The sequence below is a fragment of the Chamaea fasciata genome, unplaced genomic scaffold (assembly GCF_029207755.1).
Source record: "Chamaea fasciata isolate MVZ Bird 193981 ecotype frontalis unplaced genomic scaffold, bChaFas1.0.hap1 SCAF_26, whole genome shotgun sequence".
NCBI classification, from domain to species: domain Eukaryota; kingdom Metazoa; phylum Chordata; class Aves; order Passeriformes; family Sylviidae; genus Chamaea; species Chamaea fasciata.
The window spans coordinates 3388218-3411937 of NW_027094111.1; the positions used below are offsets into that span (position 1 = coordinate 3388218).

A 23720-nucleotide genomic window follows, 5' to 3' on the forward strand; every position below is an offset into this window, starting at 1 on the left:
TGTGGGAGCAGGATCTAAAAACGGAGTGGGAAGTCAGGAATTTTGGATTGTTTCCATGGAAACTGTAGCTATTCCAGTGATTCCTTGCTTGGCTTTCAGCTCCTGACCCCGGTACTTTTCCTGCTCCCATGGTGTGACCTCTCCTTGGGATCAGCCCCGGATTCTCCTGCAGGATCAGCAGGGATGGAGTGTCTGGAGCCAGGAGCAGGGGAAGAGAGATGGGCTGGGAGGAGACGGGATCTGGGGAAGGCAGAATGAAAGAGAAAAAATGAGAGGAGTGGATAGGAGAAGAGAGGAAGAGAAGAGGAAGAGAGCTTCAGGAATTTCTCCTGCTGAAGAACTCCTGCCTGATCTGTGTTCACATCCATGTCCCTCTCCTAAGGGAAGAACCAAGGAGCTGCTCCCTCGCTGTTTCACCGCTCTCAAGCAAGGCAGGATCCTGATGCTGCTTGTGATAACTTGAACCAACCCCTGTGCTGGTTCATTCGTGACGTGCTCTGTGTCTGCTGTGATTTATTCTGCATTTAATAAAGGGATTTCTCTCATTGCCTTCGCGGCACTTGGTCAGCAATAGCAATTATTGACAAACGCAATTATTGACAAATACAAGGATTATTGACAGCTCCGTCAACAGCCCCCTGTGCCGTGCACATCATGAAATGGCCTCTCCTGGCATTTAACAAAGGTAATAAATATTAATTTATCACGGCTCCCAGCCCGGGGCTGCTGATGGACAGCTGCAGGCAGCAGGGCTGGCCTCTGTCATGTTGGGGGTGACTGCTGCTGCCGAGGGCTCTTTGGGATGCTCCAGCAGCACCAGACAGCTGGAGCGGGGCTGTCTCCCGCCTCTCCTGCTGCCATCATCTTCCTCCTGACAGCCTGGCCCTGCCTGTGACACGTTGTTAAACAGCTCCTGGTTTAGCTCAGTGTCCAGCTCCAGGGAGGCTGACGTGGATCCTGGAGCCAGAGCTGAAACCTCCTTCCACAGTGAGGAAAAATCTTCCACAGTGAGGAAAAACCTCCTTCCGTGATGAGGAAAAATCTCCTTCCAGAGCAAGGAAAAACTTCCTTCCATGATGAGGAAAAATCTCCTTCCAGAGTAAGGAAAAACCGCCTTCCATGATGAGGAAGAACCTCCTCTGCTCCAAACAACGAGGAAAATCATCATCTCACAGACACCACGGTCTCGTTCATGAACCTTGTGGCTTCCCGGGCTGGATGTTCCCCTCTGGAGTGTGGTTCCAGCTCTCCTCTCCATCCAGGAGAGCTTTTGGACCAGTGGCCTTGGTCCTCCAGCTCCAACTCGCCTTTCTCCTCACTGATCTTAAGAAAAATCAAAACTCTCATTTACTTCCCTGCAGTGGAGACTCTTGGAGGGCTTTTGGTTTTTTATTTTTTATCCGCTCTTCTTTAATCTGTCACTTTGTTTTATCTGGCAAAGGTTAATTTTATATTCTTCCCTCGCTCTGCTCCTCTCCCCTTTGTCAGCAAGTCCTTTGTTGTTTTATTTTCTGATCTGGCGACTGCACCTCTCTCTTGCTGGGCTGCTGGAGGTCCTGGCTGAATGCTAATTCGCCCCCTCGGATTTCAAAATTTAGAGGAGACACCTCATCCCTGCAGCTGAGACATTTCCCTGGGTGCAAAGGCATTTATTTTCAATTTTCCCGAGGCAGATTACACCGTGCTTATGCTGACAGAATTATTTGACAGCATCCCCCTGATATTTCAGCGTCTGGTAGAGAGAGAGAGCCCAAAAAAAAAAAAAAAAAAAAACAAGAAAAAAAGAAAAAATCCTGAGGATGTTTCTCAGTTTGTTTTCTCTTTAATCTGCTCTCTTTGTGGCTGAGAGCAGAGAATGGATTGTGCAGCTCCCTGGCCTTGATAACGTCACAATTATTTGAATTATTTGATCCCAGCCCGTTAAGTGGTGAGGGGAGACAGAGGGAAAAATAACAGAGGGGAGGCAGAGCAGTGATCCAAATAATTGTCTGAATGCCAAGCCCAAGCCAGGCTCATCCTCTGGGCCAGGAATTAGGGAGATGGATGTTCCCAATAATGGGTTTTACCAAGGGTGGCGGCGGGGGAAAAGGATGAGCAAAGCATCCAGACATAAAATATCCCCAAAATTCGGGCAGGTAGCGCTTCAAAGGCAGCCTTGCCTTCCCAAATTAATGGGCCTTGGCAGCTGCAGCCAGGGATAGATTGAAGCCCTGGAGAGCTCGAGGGGTTTTCATGCACCCTCTTCTCCTCTGCTTCGTTTTTAGCCCGGTTTTAATTATTATTTCATTATTCCCGTGGCAATGGCAGCCCGGTTGGGTGCCTCTTTTTGGGATCGGGGATTTATTTGTGGTGGGAAGAGCTTCCCCTCCACCTGGGCTGCAGATTCCTCCGGTTTGTCCCGACCCCGGAGCGTCTCCCGGTGCTCAGCAGGGTGTAAACGACTTCCCAAGGACACAAAAAAAAAAAACCCCAAAAAACCAGCAGATTAACTCCCAGCTCCTTCTCCAAGCACTCCAGTTATCGCTGACATCCCGCAAATATTCCCGGTGGGATGGGAGTGGTGTGCCTGGAGGGAGTTTGGTGAACGCGGTGGGTGAATCTGGAGGGGAGCAAGGGGAGGAAGAACCAACTCAGCAGCTGGAAAGGGCAGATTTTATTGTCAGCAAGCCCCGAGAAGCGTACAGCAGCCTGGGAGTGGATGTGTCACCTGTGGGTGACAGAGCTGGGCTGTGGCCGCTGCAAAAAAAATGTTGAGGCAAAACCTGGCTCGTTTCGTTTTTTATTTTGCGCCAGCTCGGGGCACCCGCTGGGTTATTGGGAGGCTTTTCTGAGGGACAGGAAAGAGAATTCACCTGGAAAATGCCAGATCCCACCTAAGAGGCGTTTCCTTCCTGCTGTGAAAGAAACCTGGAAGGGATTGGGAGATGGCAAATCCACCCAAAGTCCTGAAAAAACGGGCGTTTTTCTTATCCCAATAATAAAAGATTCTGATTCAGTCGTGACCAAAATGTTCCGATTTAGTGATGACTGAAAGATTGGGATTAGGTGACCAAAAGCTTCCCTGCTGCTCCCGTGAGGGAGGGAATCAAAGAATTAACGGAAGGGAACTAATGGAAGATCCAGGTTGGGGTTTTCCCCTCCTAGTTTTCCATCCAGGTGAAATGTCCGATCTTTATGTGATGACGGAAGTTCTTTCAGTGGGTGGCAAAACTTTTTTCCCCCTGTAGATAAACCACTGACCCCTGGTAAATAGAGCACTCCTGGGGCGGTCAGGGAGCAGGAATTTGTGGGAATACCCTGGGGCAGGGATATCTGTGGGGCTGATGGCACTTTCCCTTTGCAGTTTCCTGCTTTTTCAACTTCACCAGCCCGTCGGGCATCGTGCTGTCGCCGAACTACCCCGAGGAGTACGGGAGCAGCCTGCACTGCGTGTGGCTGATCATCGCCAACCCCGAGAGCAGGATCCACCTGGCCTTCAACGACTTCGACGTGGAGCCCCAGTTTGATTTCCTGGCCGTCAAGGACGGGGGCACGGCCGAGTCCCCGGTGCTGGGCACCTTCTCGGGCAGCCACATCCCCTCCTCGCTGACCAGCAGCGGGCACGTGGCCAGGCTGGAGTTCCAGACTGATCACTCCATGGAGAAGAGAGGTTTCAACATCACCTTCACCAGTGAGCACTGATGCTTTTTATTATTTTTCTTTTTTTTTTAAATTTTCTTTCTTTGTGGGGCTGCCCAAAAAGAGAGGTCAGGCAAAATTTAAGGGGATAAGAAGCGGTTGTGTTTATTGGAGAATAAGTATTTATCTGTTATACAGTTATAATTTTGTTATGTATGTTATATAATATGTGCTATATATAATATAACATAAAAGATAAAATAATACTATATACATATAATGTAACTAATAATAATATACATGCATATAATGGATATAATGTATATACATGTAATATAATTAATAATTCATGAGTTACATGCATATAAGTAATAATATATATACATCTAATATATATAATGTCTATACATACAATATATAATACATAAATTATATAACATAATAAATAATACAACATATACATATTAGAGATTATATTACCATATATTGTATTTTATATAATAATATGTATAATATATATATTATATAGTTTATTGCATCTATTTATTATATATAAAAATATGTATTTATCTATAATATTCTCCTCTTTTCCTCTTCTCTTCCCCTCGTCCTCTCTTTTTCTCTTCTCTTCCCCTCCTCTCCTCTTTTCCTCCGCTCTTTTCCTCTTCTCGTCTCCTCTTTTCCTCTTCTCTTCTACTCCTCTTTTCCTCTTCTTCTCCTTTCTTTTCGTCTTCTCCTCCTCTCCTCTTTTCCTCTTCTTCTTCTCCCCTCTCCTCCCCTCTCCCTCTCCCTCTCCCCGCAGCGTTCCGGCACAACGAGTGTCCTGACCCCGGCGTCCCGGTGAACGGGAAGCGCTTTGGGGACAGCCTGCAGCTGGGCAGCTCCGTGTCCTTCCTGTGTGACGAGGGCTTCATCCGCACCCACGGCGCCGAGACCGTCACCTGCGTGCTGCAGGAGGGCAACGTGGTGTGGGACAACGCCGTGCTGCGCTGCGAAGGTTGGGCTGGGACCTGGGAAGTTCCTGCTTCTCCTGGGATCGCACGCTGTCAGAGTCCAGGGCATCCCTTTTGGGCGCCCTGGGACCCGAGCAAGAGGGTTTGAATCCTGGCCGGGGGGGTCTGGGGTCTGACCAGGGGGGGTTGGAGACCCTGGCACAGAGCCCAGGAAGACACTGTCTTTGATTTCAGCCCATGGGAAAGGCTTCCAACATTGAGAGGAGAATTGCAAGTCACAAAAATGTGAAAAACAGCAGTTCAGCAGAGCACAGGGTGGAAAGTTGCGTCGTTTTGGGTTTTTGGAATGGAGGTGACTGGGGGCAAGATGGAGGATTTAGGGCGGTGCCCCGGGTTCTTCTCCTTCTCCCCTGGCCTCCTTCTCCCTGCTGTGACCGTGGCACGAAGCAGTTTAAGGGGTTTGGGTCAAAGTAGAAACGACCCTTTTAGTACAGATGACAGTTATTGGTAAAGAATTGTAAATGAGACACGTAACCACACCAGCTTGGCTTGGAAGGGACCCACGGGCAGGGACAGCTCCCGCTATCCCAGGCTGCTCCAAACCCTGTCCAGGCTGGCCTTGGACACTTCCCAGGGATGAGGCAGCCACAGCTTCTCCGGGAATGCCATTCCAGCCCCTCCTCACCCTGACAGTTTGGATTTCTTCACCATTACAGAAGGAGGTGACCCCGACTCTCCTGCCTGCTGGGAGGGGAGTCCAGGCGTGGTTTGGGGTGGGTGCCCAGTATGGTTTGGGGTGGGAGGAGCATTAAAGATCCCAGTGAGGAGTCCTGGGATGGTTTGGGGTGGGAGGGGCGTTAAAGATCCCAGTGAGGAGTCCTGGGATGGTTTGGGGTGGGAGGAGCATTAAAGATCCCAGTGAGGAGTCCTGGGATGGTTTGGGGTGGGAAGGGCGTTAAAGATCCCAGTGAGGAGTCCTGGGATGGTTTGGGGTGGGAGGGGCGTTAAAGATCCCAGTGAGGAGTCCTGGGATGGTTTGGGGTGGGAGGGGCGTTAAAGATCCCAGTGAGGAGTCCTGGGATGGTTTGGGGTGGGAGGGGCGTTAAAGATCCCAGTGAGGAGTCCTGGGATGGTTTGGGGTGGGAGGGGCGTTAAAGATCCCAGTGAGGAGTCCTGGGATGGTTTGGGGTGGGAGGGGCGTTAAAGATCCCAGTGAGGAGTCCTGGGATGGTTTGGGGTGGGAGGGGCGTTAAAGATCCCAGTGAGGAGTCCTGGGATGGTTTGGGGTGGGAAGGGCGTTAAAGATCCGAGTGAGGAGTCCTGGGATGGTTTGGGGTGGGAGGGGCGTTAAAGATCCCAGTGAGGAGTCCTGGGATGGTTTGGGGTGGGAGGGGCGTTAAAGATCCCAGTGAGGAGTCCTGGGATGGTTTGGGGTGGGAGGGGCGTTAAAGATCCCATTTTGCCTCTTTCCATGGGCAGGGACACTTCCACCATCCCACTGTGCTCCTGTTCAACCCAGCCTTGGACACTTCCAGGGATCCTGGGGCAGCCACAGCTCCTCTGGGAATTCCATCCCAGCCCCTCCCCACCCTCACAGCCAGGGATTCTATCCCTGTATTCCCAAATCTCCCCTTTTCCAGTTCAAAGCCACTCCCTGTGTCCTGTCCCTCCATCCCTTGTCCCCAGTTCCTCTCCAGCTCTCCTGGAGCCTCTTTAGCCACTGAAGGAGCTCTGAGGTTTTCCTGGAGCTTCTCCAGGTGAACATTCCCAGCCTGCTGAGAGAAAGAACCTTCTCTTCCTCTCTTTTCTTCTTCTTCTCTTCCTCTCTTCTCTTTCTCTTCTCTTCCTCTTCCTTTCCTGTTCTTCTTCTCTTCCTCTCTTCCCTTCCTCTTCTCCAGGTGAACATTCCTGCAGGGACAGAGATTTTTTGGGGGGGAATTTTGCGGCCTTTTGGGGATCCACAGTCAGGGTTCTGCCTGTCAGGGTCTCACTCTCACATTCCACAGTGTCCAGCCTAAACCTTCCAGGATCTTCCACGCCTCTGGAAGGTGCTGTCTGCACAGAGGGCTTTGCTGGGGAGGAAGTTTCAGCTCAAATATTCCTGAGCTCTGTTCATTTTCCAATTGCTTTTGGTGTGAAATGAACGCTGGGGAGTGTTTTTGTTGTCGTCGTTTGATGATTAGTTCTTGTTACAACAGGTGTTTGGGTTTTTTTTTTTCTAATAACAATAATAATAAAAAGGTTCTCGTTTGGTGATGACTCAAAGCTTCCCTGCTGCTCCTGCCAGGGAGGGAATGAAACAACGGGCAATGGAAGATCCAGGGTGATGTTTTCTCATCCCGCTTTTTGATCCACGTGAAATAATCCGGTATTTCTGTAACGACACAAGTTCTGTCATTGGGCTCTGGCAGCTGAGAGGCAGAAATTCTGCCTTTCCATCTCCTGGCCACAACAGCCAGCCCTGCCATGGGGGGAGCTGGGCTGAATTAAAGGCTTCAAGTCAGATTTCAAAGCTTTTTTTAGGGCTTTCAAGCCTCTCCTGTGGAAAAGAGAAGTGAAGAAGGAGCTCATTAGGACAGAAAGTCTTCCTGTGCCCTGCGTTCTCAGGGATGCGACTGCCTTGCTCTGGTATTTGCAGCAATTTGAATAACAAGTGCTGAGCTCTTGAGAAACAGCCCCGGAATATTGAGAAATAATTGGAGTAATTGGCCCTTCATTGCCTGAGCAGCAGGAATTGCACGATCCTGGCCATTGTCTTTGGGGCTGGAGGAAGGAATCGATTGTCTTTCACAGCTTTTATACAATGAGAAGTTGGACTTTTTATATTCTTACATAATTCTGCTCCTGACAAAATGTAGGTTTAATTCCCGTTGCTTTCAAAGCAGGAGCCTTTAAATTTACATATTTTTTAGGTATGGAAGGGAAACATCCATTAAATAATACACTTTTAATCAACTTTTATGTTTGATAACCTTCTGCCTTCTCCTCCTGATCACTCTGGTGATTTCTTTGACTCACCCTTCACTCTGGACATTCTAATTACCCTTTTTAAACAAGGAGAAAAGCCCAGAGATCTAAAGTCCTGCTCAGCACTTGAAAAAAAAAAAAAATTAATGGGAATGAAGGAGACAGAAAAAAGGATGGAAATCCTGACAGGAGACGATGCAGCTTTGGGGCAGAAAGGAAAAATAATTGCTTTGGAGCTGGCTGAGATGGAATGACTTTCATCTGCCACCCTTCAGAGCAGCAGGGGAGCTTTGGGGCTGGGACTGGCACATTTTGGGCACCTCCAGGGTGACTTTGGGGCTGCCCCTTGGGGGACAAAACCTGGCAGGTTTTGTTGTGGTTTTTTGTTTTTTTTTTTTCTGAGGGCTGTGGGATTTTTTTTTGTGCCTCTGAGCCTTCAGACCCAGTGTCATTTTCCCGGAAAAACGCAATAAAGTGCCTGCAGCTCCTGCTGGTGGCACTGGGGACCACGATCTGGAATTAATGCCCTGCTCCGGGGATATCCCTGGTGGTAGCAAAGCCATGACTCAATTAGCAGGGCTGGGAGAGATTTTTTCTGGCACCTGAAACGCCGAGTGACCTTGCAGTTTCCTCTGCTTTTATATCCAATCATTATTTTACACCCCGTCCCCTCCGAGCAGGGCCCAAGGTCAGCCCTGCTGGCTCCCAGGGGGGGCAGTGTCTGCATTTGGAGCTGAAAAGGCAATTTCTGAGCACTTAATGTTGGTTTTCCCGTCTGGCTCTGGTGATTTTTAACTCGTGGTGGGGACAGGAATGCAGGGAAGGGGTTTCAGGGGTTGGGGACATCTCTCGGTGCTGCAGCTCTGTGACATTTTTTCACCCCAATTTCAAAGATGTGACGTTTAGGGATGTGTTTTCGTGGTGGCATTGGCAGTGCTGGGCTGGGTGAGCCTGAAGATCTTCTTCCAGCCTGGATAACTGTGTGACTTGTGTCCTTTTTTTGTGTCCCCAGCACCCTGTGGGGGTCACCTGACGTCGCCCAGCGGAACCATCCTGTCCCCGGGCTGGCCTGGCTTCTACAAGGACTCGCTGAGCTGCGCCTGGGTCATCGAGGCCCAGCCAGGCTACCCCATCAAAATCACCTTTGACAGGTGCTCCCCAGCCAAATTCCCTGGGGTTGGGGGGTTTTGGTGATTCCAGGAGCAGCCAAAGGGAAGGGGATGAGCTGCTCCGCGTCGTGTCCGGCTCTGAGCTTCTCCCCTCTCGTTGTTTTTTTTTTAATTTGTGAGCTCCTGGCAGGGAATTAAAACTCGGCACTGGGGAAGGAAAGGTGGGAAGGGTTCTGTCTGAGCCCCTCCTGCTCGTTTTAAATGTTTCAGACGCGTTTTTTGGGGGTGGGGGGTTGAGCTGCCAGATATTCCATGGGTGGGGGGGAGCAGCAGGGAGTGCTGAGATTTTTGCTTTCCCTGGATTTCCTGGCAGGGAAGGGCTGTGCTCTGCTGGCCCTGGCTGTATGGGCTTGTCGATGGGTATAAATCCAGATATCCTAAAAATCGGGATTTTTGGGAACGCCCCAGAGGGCAGAGAGGAGCTGCCACTGCCACCACTGCTGCAGCATTCGGGACCCCGTGGCTCTTTCAGCCCCGTTTCGTTTTCTGGCTCAGCACCTGGGGGACATTTTAGGGCTGGAGAAGCTGCCAACCCAGTGGGGGTCAGCAGGTGACAAGGTGAAGGATCCCAAAAAAATAACCCCAGCCATGTGCCAGGCGCCCTCAGGCAGCAGAAAGGACCCAGCCCTGCCCCCGTGGAGGTGCCAGGACTGAAATCAGGATGAAGCAGCGCTGCTGCGGGTTTCATCGTCCTCCTGTCCCTTCCAGGTTCAAGACGGAGGTGAATTACGACACCCTGGAGGTGCGGGACGGCCGCTCCTACTCCTCACCCCTGATCGGGGTCTATGATGGCACCCAGGTGCCCCAGTTCCTGATCAGCACCAGCAACCACCTCTACCTCCTGTTCACCACGGACAAGAGCCACTCCGACATCGGCTTCCAGATCCGATACGAGAGTAAGGGCACGTTGTCCATGGCATTCCCTGGAATTCCCTGGAATTCTCTGGGATTTTCTGGTCTCCGGCAGCACCGCGGCCTCACCCTGGGTCTCTTTTCCCCCTGCTCAAGGGCTGGGCAGTTTTCTGCTTTTCCTGGGATCCCACACTGGTTTGGCTTGGAAGGGAACGTAAAATCCCAAGGTGCTCCAAGCCCTGTCCAGGTTGGCCTTGGACACTTCCAGGGATGAGGCAGCCACAGCTTCTCTGGGAATGCCACTCCAGCCCCTCCTCACCCTGACAGAAAAATTCCTTCCCGATATCCCAGCCAAATCTCCCCCTTTTCCAATCTGAAGCCATTTCCCCTCTGGTTGGCTGTAGAAGCCTTTTTATTTTTTATTCTAGCATCTGCAGGATATTCTTGATGTTCGGAGGCAGAGCTGGGCTCACAGAATTGGGATATCCAGAGCTGGATCCCGCAGGGATCGTGGAGTCCAACTCCTGGCCCTGCACAGGACAGGCCCAAGGATCCCATACCAGCTCCTCCCTCCATTTCCTCCTCTCACTTTTGGGATTTTCCTCTCTCCATCCTCTTGATTTGGGGATTTTCCTCTCTCCATCTTCTCACTTTTAGAATTTTCCTCTCTCCGTTTCCTCCCCTCCTTTTGGGGGAATTCCCTCTCTCCATACCCTCATCCCAGGGATTTTCCTCTCTCCACCCTCTCACTTCAACACTTGTCCTCTCTCCATTTCCTCCTCTCACTTTGGGGCTTTCCCTCTCTCCATCCTATTATTTTTCGGGATTTCCCTCTCTCCATTTCCTCCTCTCACTTTTGGCATTTTCCTCTTTACGTTTCCTCCTCTCACACTGAGGATTTCCCTCTCTCCCTCCTCTCACTCAGGGAATTCCCTCTCTCCCTTTCCCCCCTCTCACTCTGGGGATAACCACCCAGATCAGGAAGGATCCCCTGGCAGGGCTGAGCTCCCCCAGAGCTGCCCAGTTCCCGTCCGGGGGCTGTGACCCTCTGCTCTGTCCCCAGCTGTGAAGCTGCAGTCTGACCACTGCCTGGACCCGGGGATCCCGGTGAACGGGCAGCGCCACGGGAATGATTTCTACGTGGGAGCCCTGGTGACCTTCAGCTGTGACCCTGGGTACACCCTGAGTGACAGCCAGGCCCTGGAGTGTGAGCCCAACTTCCAGTGGAGCCGGCCCCTGCCCAGCTGTGAGGGTGAGGACACCTCTGCACGCCCACTGCAGGGCACAGGCTGGAAACCTCCCGGAGCTCGTAATCCATGATTTTTGGTGGATTTTGGCAGGTCGATCCATGGATTTTGGTAGATTTCGGTGGGTCAATCCATGGATTTTGTTGGGTTTTGATAGGTCAATCCATGGATTTTGTTGGATTTCGGTGGGTCAATCCATGGATTTTGTTGGGTTTTGATGGGTCAGTCCATGGATTTTGGTAGATTTCGGTGGGTCAGTCCATGGATTTTGTTGGGTTTTGATGGGTCAATCCATGGATTTTGTTGGATTTCGGTGGGTCAATCCATGGATTTTGTTGGATTTCGGTGGGTCAATCCATGGATTTTGTTGGGTTTTGATAGGTCAATCCATGGATTTTGTTGGATTTCGGTGGGTCAATCCATGGATTTTGTTGGGTTTTGATGGGTCAGTCCATGGATTTTGGTAGATTTCGGTGGGTCAGTCCATGGATTTTGTTGAGTTTTGATAGGTCAATCCATGGATTTTGGTAGATTTTGATGGGTCAATCCACGGATTTTGTTGGATTTCGGTGGGTCAGTCCATGGATTTTGTTGGCTTTTGATGGGTCAGTCCATGGATTTTGGTAGATTTTGATGGGTCAATCCATGGATTTTGTTGGATTTCAGTGGGTCAATCCATGGATTTTGTTGGGTTTTCATGGGTCAATCAATGTTTTTTTGGTAGATTTTGGTGAGTCAGTCCACGGATTTTGCTGGATTTTGACCAACAAAACCCGATTTTGGTTGATCGGTCTCTTGTTAGATTTTCCTGCATTTCGTTTTTCCTCCCACCTTGGGAAAGATTCTGGATTGTTGAACTCATTTTCACTGCCAAAGTAGCAGCTGGAAAGCTTCCAGAGGTTTTAATCAATGTTTTTGGTAGATTTTGGTGGGTCAATCCATGGATTTTGTTGGATTTCGGTGGGTCAATCCATGGATTTTGTTGGATTTTGACCAACAAAGCCCAGTTTTGGTTGATCAGTCTCTTTTGTTGGATTTTCCTGCGATGGGTCTTGGTTTTCCTTTTTCCTCCCAGCTTGTGAAAGATTCTGGATTATTGATTTCTCTCTCCTCTTCACTGCCAAAGCAGCAGCTGGAAAGCTCCCAGAGCTGTTTCATCAATATATTTTGGTAGATTTTGGTTGATCCATGGATTTTGACCATTTTAGGTTGATTTGGTTTGGGTTGATCAGTCTCTTTTGTTGGCTTTTCCTGCACTGGGTTTTGGTTTTCCTTTTTCCTCCCAGCTTGTGAAAAATTCTGGATTATTGAACTCTTTCTCTCCCTTTTTTTTGGTGTTTTTAGCTCTCTGTGGGGGCTACATCCGTGGCTCCAGTGGCACCATCCTCTCCCCAGGCTTCCCTGACTTTTATCCCAACAACTTGAACTGCACGTGGACGATAGAAACATCCCATGGGAAAGGTGAGAGGGTTTTTTTTTTTCTGAGTATTTTTCTACTTTAACTGGGCTCTGAATTTCTTCCCATGGGAAGTTTCAGGTTATGGGGTCAGAAATCTTCTTTAGGGTTTGGCTTATATTTTTTTATTCTTTACACTACTTAAGATTTTTTTACACTTGGGGTTACTTTGGGGTTTCATCAGCCCCTCCAGAAATCTCGGCTTCAGAGAGCTTGGAGAGGCCTGAGAGTGGTGGGCAGGGGGAGAGAAACTTCTGCCTGTGGGATCCAAAAGTTCCTCTCAGGAGTGATGATCCCGTTGTCCCTGGACAAAATCCAGAGGGTTTTGATGTCGCCTCGTCATCCTTTTAAAGTGGAGAAGGGAAAATTCTTATCATCAAACTTCGTGTTATCTCCTGTTCCAGACCTTTGTGGCCCTCTCCTGAAATCAGGATGTGGCTGGATAAACATCCAGATATCCTAAAAATCATTGCCTGCCCTGGGTCCTGTCCCTGTCACAAAAAGGGATCTGCCCTCCTGAGGGATTTATGGAGCTCCTTCCCTCCAAGGGTTTTTTTTGGGAATATCTCAGCACGAGCCCTGGAATTGCCCCAACTGCTCCAACAATTCTTGTCCTGCGACACTTTATGGACTCCCGGGCTGTTCAAGTGGACTTTAACAGCAGCTTAATTTTAGAGGTCTTTAAATGCCTAAAGAGGGACCATTATTTTTAATCTCACCGCTTCAAAGTGATTTCTCTCCCCTCTGATTTGTTTTGCCGTTTCTTCTGCAGAGAATTGGGGGAGACAAAGGGAAAAAAAAAAAGCCCAACCTTGTGTTTGCAGAGATGTTCTGTGCCACCGTAAATTGCAGACCAGAGCAAAGGTTTAGCTGGTCACAAATCCTTTAGAATGAGTTTATAATTAGCCCTTTTTGCTGCAGTTCCACAGCCCTTCAGTGCTGGAGGAGCCTCGTGTCCTCTGCTTGGAGTTTTTTACCTTAAAAAAAAATAACTTGGAGTTTGGGCATGTTCTCCAGGATAACTGAATTATTCTTGTGTTGATTCCAGAGGAGGGGGTGGCGTTATTTCTGTTTCCTTAGGCTGGGTTTGCTAAAGCTGAGGGTATAAATTTGCTGTCAGGGGAGAATTAAAGTCATTTTGCATTCCCCACATCCCAGTTTTCAGGCTGGATCTATTTCTGGTTCGTGCTCCTGGTGGGAATAACAAACATTTGGGAGCTCTGGGAAGTTTCCTGCTTTCGTGGAATTTTGCAGGGGAGGAGGGAAGAGTGAGACTAAAAATGCTCTCCACAGAATGGATATAAAGAAGGAATTATCAATATTATTTATGACCCAACCTTTGGGTCATAAAAATCCTTCTGGGAGACTGGAGGGGCACTGAGGTGCTGCAGAGGGGTGAAGGTTGGGATGATCCCAGAATTCCTTCATTCCCAATCCCATGGGGAAAGCTCCTTCTTGGTTGCCAGCCTCTCTGACCTTCACCTCTTGGAAGGGGAGAGCAGCAAACCTTGGAGAGAGCCGGGGATCAATGGAATATTCAGCTGGGATTTGATGCTGTGGGGTTGGATGTTGGATCTCTCCAGAGCTTTCCCTGATCTCCAGACATGAACTGGGAATGGGCAGTGAGGAGGAGGATCTTCCTCTGGGCTTTATTTTGCATGTTTCCTGCTGTTTTTTTGGAATGTTGTGTTTTGGGAATGCTGGGATGCAGAGCCAACCCTCAGGGTGTGAATTATTGCGTTCAATAAAATAACCTGGCCAAGCCAAGCAGGGGATCTCTCCCAAAACCCCAAATTCCATCCTTGGGTTTGCCTGGAGGTGTCTGGGTCTCTCCAGAGGGGTTCCGAGCTGGATAAATCCCAACCCCACCCGAGCAGGGGCTCGGGAGCCTGCCCTGGATGCTCGGAGAGCCAGGATGGAAAAATCCATCTAAATGCAAAGAGGCTTTTTATTGCCTGGCACCTCCTTGGCTTGTTAAGTCGCTGTGACAATGCTGTGACAGAGTTCCTGAGCTCAGATCCTGCCTGGCTCTGCTCTCTCACTGCCTTGTTGTTGTTGTTGTTGTTTGTTTATTTATTTATGTATTTATTTATTTTTTCTTTCCAAGCTGGAATTATTTTCCAGAGAATAAGTGTTTCTAATGGTGTTTGAAATTCCAGCATGAAAAATCACCTCGCTGGAGGCTCCTGCAGGAGCCCGAAGTGCTTCCCATTGTGTGTCTGGAGGTGTGAAGGGGACTTTAAGTAATCCATTACTCCTCTCTGGCTCATTTACAAATGCAGCAAGGTCACAGCCTTCTCCCCAAATGTTTCAGATCCTTCAAATTGAATTTGGGAGGAAGAGGCAAAATGGTTTTGCCGTGTTTGGCCGAGGATTTCCGTGGCTGGAGCTGCTGTGGGGTTTATTTTGGGCAAGGAAAGGGGAATAAAAGCCGGGTTTTTTCTTGGATCAGGCTGGTCTAGGGGAAGATGTCCCTTCCCATGGTGGGGGGATGGAATAAGACATTTTTTAAGGTCGTTCCCACCCAAATCTTTCCATGATTCTCCGATTCTGCCCATCACAGGAAGGTCCTTGCAGCTGCACCATGACACACTCCTGGAGAAGCCTCCCTGACCTTCGGGCTGGGCTTCAATCCTGGTTTTCCAGGCAGGAATTCCTTCTGGAACACGCTTGTTTTCCAGCCCTCCCAGCTCCAGCCTTGCTGCTCCTGCTCTCCATTTAAAGCCGACACTTTGATAATAAAAAGCTCCCCTGGGCTGCTCCCTCAGCTGCTGCTCTGTCCCTGGAGCAAGTGTGTGTCCTCCCTGACAAGGACACAAGAATCCAACATTTCCAGGGCCTGGGCCTGGTGCCACACCCAAATTTTAGGGTTTTTACGTATTTCATCTGTAACATAAGAAAATCCAGGATTTCAGCGTGGTTTCCCCCCTGCTGCAGGTGGGAAGCAGGGGCTGGGCACGCTGTGGGATGACTCCAGCTGTGGTTTTCCCCCCTTTTGCCAGGTGTGTTCTTCACCTTCCACACGTTCCACCTGGAGAACGGCCACGACTACCTGCTGATCACCGAGAACTCCAGCTTTGCCCAGCCCCTGAAGCAGCTGACGGGCTCCCGGCTGCCGGCCCCGCTCAGCGCCGGCCTCTTCGGGAACTTCTCGGCGCAGATCCGCTTCATCTCCGACTTCTCCATGTCCTACGAGGGCTTCAACATCACCTTCTCGGGTGAGAGGGCTGCCCGAAGCTGCCTCCTGTCCCTTCCTTCTTCCTCCCGTCCCTTCCTTCCTTCTGTCCTTTCTTTCTCTTCAGAATCAGAATCTGATTCTGATTCTTTCCCTTCCTTCCTTCCTTCCTTCCTTCCTTCCTTCCTTCCTTCCTTCCTTCCTTCCTTCCTTCCTTCCTTCCTTCCTTCCTTCCTTCCTTCCTTCCTTCCTTCCTTCCTTCCTTCCTTCCTTCCTTCCTTCCTTCCTTCCTTCCTTCCTTCCTTCCTTCCTTCCTTCCTTCCTTCCTTCCTTCCTTCCTTCCTTCCTTCCTTCCTTCCTTCCTTCCTTCCTTCCTTCCTTCCTTCCTTCCTTCCTTCCTTCCTTCCTTCCTTCCTTCCTTCCTTCCTTCCTTCCTTCCTTCCTTCCTTCCTTCCTTCCTTCCTTCCTTCCTTCCTTCCTTCCTTCCTTCCTTCCTTCCTTCCTTCCTTCCTTCCTTCCCTCCCTCCCTCCCTCCCTCCCTCCCTTTCCTTCCTCCTTTCTTTTCCTTCCTTCCTTCCCTTCCTCCCTCCTTTCCCTCCCTTCTTTCCTTCCCTTTCCTTCTTTCACTCTCTTCCCTTCCCTTCCCACTTTTCTGCAAGTGATTTGGGTTGAGGAGAAGGTTCCAGGGAGAGCTCAGAGCTCCTTCCAGGGTCTAAAGGGGCCCCAGGAGAGCTGCAGAGGGACTGGGGACAAGGGATGGAGGGACAGGACACAGGGAATGGCTTCAGACTGGGAAAGAGGAGGTTTGGGTGGGACATTGGGAAGAAATTCCCCCCTGGGAGGGTGGGCAGGGGCTGGGCTGGAATTCCCAGAGCAGCTGTGGCTGCCCCTGGATCCCTGGCCGTGTCCCAGGCCAGGCTGGACATTGGGGTTTGGAGCAGCCTGGGACAGTGGGAGGTGTCCCCATGGCAGGGGTGGCGCTGGGTGATTCCTGATGTCCCTTCCCACCCCAACCATTCCGGGATTTTAACACACACCTGGCATATCCCAGGCCGGGTTTCCACGGTCCCACTGGCATTTCCAGGGAACTGGAAAAAGGATTTTTTCCCTGGCTGGGCTGGCTCAGTTGCTCTGCTGTGGAACCAGATGGGAGCCCCCTCCTGCTGCAGCCAGCAGGGCTCTGAGGGATCCAGATTTTCCTGACTGAGGGAAACAATTCCTGCCCGGAGAAGTTCCAGCAATCCCCTGCTGAGCTGTGCTTGCTAAACCATGGCGGTGACGGCGGCTTTTGAGTGGGTGTGGTGATCCAAAATGCAGATTGGTCAAAGGAAATCCTGATTTCCAGCAGTTTCAGGAGCGCGGGGACTTGGAGAGCGACCCGAAAAAGGGACGCGTGGCAGTGCAGGGCAGCTCATGGCTGAAGGGCACGAGGTGTTTGTGTCCTCTGGGCTGGGCTGCTCCAAGTGACTGCCAGGTGCTCCCATTCCAGGGAATGGTCTTGGCTGCCTGAGTGCCCCAGGAGCCATTCCCTGCAGCCGTCAGGGGAGGACAGGAGCTTGACTGCTCTGCTGCTGCTCTTGCCTCTGTCCCCGTGTCCTTCCCAGTCCTGAGCTGCCGGTTCAGCGCCCAGGGAAGGAGAGAAATTCCCATTTTTCCTGTGGAGCTTGGTCTGGCACCCTCCCTGGCGGGCAGAGCTGTTGCCATAGATGCAGCTGAAACCTGGTTCCCAGTGCCTTTGTTCCTGGCCTCTGAAGTCAGGGATTTGAATGTGGAAACCAGTCAGAAAATTTCCAATTAACTCCCATTTTGATGAGGGGAAAATGGCTTTTTGCCTTTCAAAAGCTCGCCTCTAATTATAACTCTCATTTTCAGTGTATTTCAAGGCTTCATCCTATCTTGGAAAGCGAAAACGGGAGTCAGTTCTATTTTTAGCTTCCTTTACATATATATATGTTAATGTACAGGCTTTGGACTTGGAGATTTTTCCAGAAACACCCTCAAAAGAGTTTTTCTTCAAGCTGGTTTGGGGTCAAGAGACGTGAGTTTGGCCAAAATCCTACGTGACCTTTCTGGGAGCAGCAGCTTCAGTGTCCTCCTGCATTTCCCTGGGCAGGATCATCCATTTCCAGGATTAGAAATGGAGAGGCAGCAGAAATCCCACCCGGATCAGTCCATCCTCAGTGGGCTGCAGCAGAGGGACAATGACAAATTCCCATCCCCAGCGGTGTCACCGTGACAGGAGCTGGGACCTGCTGCCTTTGGAGGTGGTTGGGATCCAGGTGCTGGGGGGGAGTTGTAGCTTGGGGGTGAAATCCAGGTAGGCTTTCATGGCTTGGAATCCTCAGGCATTCCCTGCAGCTGGATCAAGGCTCAGAGCTCCCTTGGATCCTCGTGTCCTTTGCAGGGAGCACAGAACCCCCTGAGTTTTAGGTTGGGGGTGAGATCCAGGTGGGTTTTCATGGCTTGGAATCCTCATGGGTTCCCTGCAGCTGGATCAAAGCTTTGGATCCTCGTGTCCTCTCCAGAGAGGACAGAACCCCTGAGTTTTAGGTTGGGGGTGAAATCCAGATGGGTTTTCGTGGCTCAGACAGGATTCCATCCTCATGGATTCACTGCAGCTGGATCAAAGCTTTGGATCCTCGTGTCCTCTGCGGAGAGGACAGAATCCCAGGTACCCCCCTGCCGTGCCATAAAACCCACTTCTCCCCTCCAGAATACGACCTGGAGCCGTGTGACGAGCCAGAAGTGCCGGCCTACAGCATCAGGAAGGGGCTGCAGTTCGGAGTGGGGGACGTGCTGAGCTTCTCCTGCTTCCCGGGGTACCGGCTGGAGGGCGCGGCCAGGATCACCTGCCTGGGCGGGAGACGGCGTGTGTGGAGTTCGCCTCTGCCAAGGTGTGTTGGTAGGTGGTCATGTGCTTTCCTTCTGCTTGGCTGCTCCCGCTGGGCTGCACTGTCGAGGTGGGCAGGGATGGAGGGGGGACATGCCCTGGGGTGGGTGACAGCTCCTGGGATGGGTGGGGGGCATGCCCTGGGGTGGATGGGAGCCCCTCTGGGATGGATGGGGGACATCCCCAGGATGGGTGATATTCCCTGGGATGGATGGAGGACATGCCCTGGGATGGGTGACAGGCCCCTGGGATGGATAGGTGACATCCCTGAGGTGGGTCACATCCCTAGGATGGATGGGAACACCCCTGGGATGGATGGGTGACACCCTGGGTGGGATGAGTGCCATCACTGGGATGGGTGGATGACACCCCTGGGATGGATGGATGGATGAATGGATGGATGGATGGGTGGATGGATGGATGGATGGATGGATGGATGGATGGATGGATGGATGACATCCTCTGGGACCACCCCTCAGGTGTGTGACACCCCTGGGATGGGTGGGTGACAGCTCCTGGGTTAGGTGACACCCCTGGGATGGATGGATGGATGGATGGATGGATGGATGGATGGATGGATGGATGGATGACATCCTCTGGGACCACGCCTCAGGTGTGTGACACCCCTGGGATGGGTGTGTGACACCCCTGGGGTGGGTGTGTGACACCCCTGGGATGGGATCACAGGGTGATCTGGAGCAGGGATGGGGGAGAGGCAGCTGGAAGGAGCTCCCAGCCCTGCACAGGGGCTCAGTGCCCTCCCCAGCAGGGCACAGGGGGGTGGCACGTCCCCAGGAGGTGACATGTGCCCCAGTGACTCCAGAGCTGCTCCTCCCTTCTGGGGCAGTTCCTGCCACCAGCCCCGGGATTTAAGTGTTCCCCCTTGGAATTCCAGGGTGCTGTAACCTCCACACCCGGGCAAATCCCACGTTGTTATGGACATGTCTGAGAAAACCCCCTTGCTCTGAGCTCTCCCTTGTTCTCCACATGTTTCTGACACCTTCCCTTCCTGAACTTTCCCTTCCTTTTCCTGACCTTTCCCTTCCTGACCACTGCAGGGCCGTTTTTAGCCCATCCAGCTGTCACTGGCACTGATAAATCAATGAATGCAAGGGCAGAGGAGGGGAAGGATTGATCTGCAGCACGGAGCTGGCTCCTGGCTGTGTTACTGCTGCAGGGGGGTGCAGAACTCTCACCTGGCAGGGCTGGGGAGTGTGACAGGACAGGGACACAGATTTGGAAGGAAGGAGGGTGCTCCAGACCTTGGGGAAAAAGATGGCACACGGTGTTTTGGTGTAGAATCTCAATAGGAAATCGCTCCCCGCTCTGCTCACCCAGAGCCAGAGGGATTCCTCCAGATCTCCCCTGGTGGCCAGACCTGCCCAGGAGATTGTCCCGAGCTCTGGGTGACCTTTGAGGGTCATTGCAGGGCAGAGCTCCCCACCAGAGCCCAATTCTGCCTCCTCCCAGCCCGTGGCGCTGAATTTCCCAGCGTTGCTGAGCCCTGAGTCTCACCCTGCTGGGACAGGCAGCCTCTTCAGGGCAGGAATAACAATCAGGCTGCAGATAAAGCTCATCAGGAGAATGAGAATCGAAAAAAAAAAAACCAAACATTTACAAAGCTTTAAACTGGAGCCTCAGACAGCAGCACTAAGCGGACGCCCTGGCAGCTGTTCCTGGCTCGAAATGAGCAGCTTGGGTTTATCATAACAGGGCAAACTCAGGGCTGATGGCCCAGAGCTCGGTGACAGGGTGACAGCTCTGTCACAGTGTCCCCACTCAGATCAGATCTGCCTGGGTAGGGATGGAAACGGGAGACTGACTCATTAAGATCACAGGAGATTGAATTGCTCTTCCAGACACTCTGTATTCAGCTCCTGCCCTGGAGATGGGCTGGGGAGAACTGAGAGTGCTTTTTGTTCCTTTGTCCAAACCCTCTGGCCAGGAGAGCTCCCTGAGACGTCCCCAGCATCATCCCTGGGGATTCTGTGCCAAAATCCTGCTTTTCATCCCGTGGCAAGAGCAGGGGACAGAGTCACCTCCAGAATGCCTCCTCTGGGTGCATCTGCTGCTGCTCCTTCCTTAACCCTTCCCTGGAGGAGCAGCAGAGCCAGGAGCTGCCCTGGCATGGTTCCCTCAGCTCCAGGAGCTGTGGGGGACTCAGGGACACGAGGTTGATCCCAAAAACTGCTCTGAGGGGGACTTTGGAGTGTGGGGACAGTCCCTGTCTGTCTCCAGAGCCCCAGAGGAGCAGGCAGCCAGTGTTTGACAGCAGGAAAATCTTCCAGGGTAAACAGGCTGGGAAAACAGTGACTCACGGCTCGCTCGTGTGGGAGCTCGGCGGGAGGAACAGAAAATCCTCAGCGTGGGGTTGTTCCGAGGCAGATCCGCACAGATTGATACGGGTTCATACAGGTTGATACTTCTTTTACACAGATTCCTGCAGATTGGTGCAGATTTCCCGCAGATTTCCCGCAGATCCCCACGGATTTCATAGAGATTCACACAGATTTACGTTTACACAGATTCCCCACAGGTTCACCCAGATTTATACAGATGTGTACCAATTTTACACAGATTCACACAGATTTCCCAGAGATTGGCACAGATTTCCATTTATATAGGTTCCTCACAGATTCCCACAGTTTCACCCCCAGATTCCCCACTGATTCTCCACAGATTCCCATTTATGCAGGTTCTGAAGGAGGAGAGAAGCCTGGCTGGGCAAATGTGGTGGGAAAGGGGAGAGTCTGCAGGTTGTGGTGATGCCTTGGGAAGGCTGAGCTGGAACAGAGGATGGACAGAGCTGGAGAATAAAGTAGAGATTTATTAAAAGGCCTTTAGGACACACCTTGGGCAGGACAGGAGCCTGGCCAGGGCTGCACCCAGGGTGGACCCAAAATGGGCACAAAATGGACAAACGGTCACGAGGTCTCACACTTTTATAAGTTTGGTGCATTTGCATGTTGAGGTTTAATTGTCCAATTCCAGCTGCAGGTTATGAAGTCCCGTCCTTGTTCCTCCCTTCGCTCCACCCTTGTTTGTGCTTTTGGGCCTGAAAACTTGTCCCAGTTTGGGTCTCCGTTTGGGAAAGGATTTGTTTTGTGTCCCTGCTGTGTGCAGAGCTGAGTGACACTGACTGTGAGCTCAGAGCCGCACCCCTGGGCACCACAGAACCTGAAATGCACGAAAGATAAAACTTAAAACATCAGCAGTGAATAAGAAGAGGGAGAAGCCTCTCTCCTTCCTGCTGCAGGGAGGGCTGAGCAGCTGTGGCCCTCAGAGCAGTCACCTGCATGTCTGTGGCGTGGCCAGCACGAGCCTGGGGTCACTGAAATGTGCCTGTCACTGTGTCTTGGCGCAGCTGAGTGTGGCTCGTCCGTGACGGGGACCCAGGGTGTGCTGCTGTCTCCCAACTACCCCCTGAACTACAACAACAACCACGAGTGCATCTACTCCATCCAGAGCCAGCCAGGGAAAGGCATCCAGCTGAAAGCCAGGACCTTCGAGCTGGAGGCAGGAGATGTCCTCAAGGTAATTCCAGCTGGGGCAGTGGAGCTGCTCGAGCAGCGCCTCTGAATGCTCTAAAATATTGATGGGATTAGGTGGGAGTGACCTCTGGGAAAAGCTGTGTCAGCCCAGGAATGCTCCAGTGCCGGGGGGTTGTTGGCGTGGCAGTTTGGAGGACCAAATTTCCCCCAGATCAGCTAAACTTCGGCTCTCAGCCGTGGAATTGCAGGGGAAAAACTCCTCATCCATCGGAAGTGTGAGGGTCTGAGCATTCTTTCGGTGCTTTGAAGAATCGAGGCTGGTTTGTCCCCAAAAGGGGCTGATTGAAATGCAGAACTCCAGACTCTGCTCAGAATATCCAAGCTCCAGGACTCCGTGGAGGAGGAGACAAATCCAGGCTGAGGTTTTTTATTAACCAAAGGAATGGTGTTGGAGGAGGCATTAATAATAGCAGGATGTGCTGAGGCATCTTCCCAGGAATGCCTCTGTCCTCACTGAAGTGTCACACTCCAGGAGAGGAGTAATCCACGTTCCCAGCTCACAAATGATTGGAAAGGGAGAAAGATTTCCTGTTCATGCGAGGAATGTACTCCTTGTCACAGGAATTACGTTCTCTCAGCAGGTTTGTCATCAGCTGCTCATCTGAGGAAAGTTCCTCTCTCCAGTAATGAGGAGCTGCTCTTGGTCCTCATGAAAGGAAGGAGGAAAAAAAAACCATTCGTGGCTTTTTTATTTAAACCACAGCGAGTTCAAGGCTTGTCTCTGAGTCAGTCTTTGGGGGCAAAATTGGGTTTTTTCAGGAAAAGAGAGTAGAGGAGATTCAGCCTTGTGTGCAAAGTGAGGGGTGAGGAGGAGGGTGCAGATCCTCCAGGGTGTAAATCCCGCTCCTCGGGTGGACAGCACTGTGCAGTTTCATCAAAGTCAGGCTTCTAGTTGAGATCCCGGGATCTCAGCTCACGTTGCCTAAAGGATTTGTCCCCGTTTGCACTCGTGGATCACTCCTGGATCACTTGTGGCACAAATCCTGAAGGGTTAGAGCTGCTTTTCCAGCCTGATGCTGGAATTCAGAGTGGGGTTGGTTGTTTCCATCTCTTTTCTCTTCAAAACATGGGATCAGCTCAGTGCCGGGAGCAAATTCCTTGATCTGAGAGCAGGTCACCCCAAATCAGGGCATTTATCAGGAGCTGCTCCACCAAAAAAAGCCAAAGGCCAGCCCAGGGTGTGGCTGTGAGCAGAGCAGGGATGAGGTGGGAATGGGATGAGGGGGTGTGAGGTGTCTGAAGGGACCTCAGCACATTTTCTTTCCTCGTTCTCATTTTGGAATAAATTTCTCAGCATTTCCCTATTCCAGAGCTCAGTGAAACCGAGCAGAGAAATCCTGGAGTGGTTTGGGTGGGAGGGGGCCTGGGCAGGGACACCTTCCACTGTCCCAGCCTGCTCCAAGCTCCATCCCACCTGGCCTTGGACACTTGCAGGGATGGGCAGGGATGTTTTGATCCCTGGAATAGCACAGGAGTGGCTTTTCCAGGCTGGATCCCTTGTTCCCCCCCAGGTCTACGACGGCACCAACAGCTCAGCCCGGCTGCTGGGCACCTTCAGCCGCTCGGAGCTGCTGGGCACCAGCATCAACAGCACCTCCAGCTCCATGTGGCTGGAGTTCATCTCCGACGCTGCCAACACCAGCAAAGGCTTCGAGCTGCAGTTCTCCAGTGAGTCGCAGTCCCGTGCGTGTGTGCTGGGAATCCCGCAGGCCGAGGTGTATTTGGTGTGGGGTTTGTGTCGTGTGTGAGTGAAGGGTCCTTTCTGTGGTGATGTTGTACCCGAAGTGGGGTTGGAAAGGATCGGAATTCCAGGGTTGTTGAGGGTGGAAAAGCTCTTCAAGC

The 23720-nt window shown here is 51.4% G+C and overlaps 1 protein-coding gene across 1 annotated transcript in view; it reads left to right on the plus strand.

Annotated features, from left to right (window-relative positions):
- Nucleotides 1–23720, plus strand: part of CSMD2 (CUB and Sushi multiple domains 2) — a 248493-nt gene that overhangs the window by 151613 nt on the left and 73160 nt on the right. The window contains 10 exon segments of the mRNA XM_066204225.1: nucleotides 3344–3670; nucleotides 4421–4615; nucleotides 8551–8689; nucleotides 9416–9603; nucleotides 10623–10811; nucleotides 12151–12267; nucleotides 15265–15480; nucleotides 18151–18339; nucleotides 21692–21861; nucleotides 23390–23546. Of these exon segments, the coding sequence (XP_066060322.1) occupies nucleotides 3344–3670; nucleotides 4421–4615; nucleotides 8551–8689; nucleotides 9416–9603; nucleotides 10623–10811; nucleotides 12151–12267; nucleotides 15265–15480; nucleotides 18151–18339; nucleotides 21692–21861; nucleotides 23390–23546 (1887 nt within the window).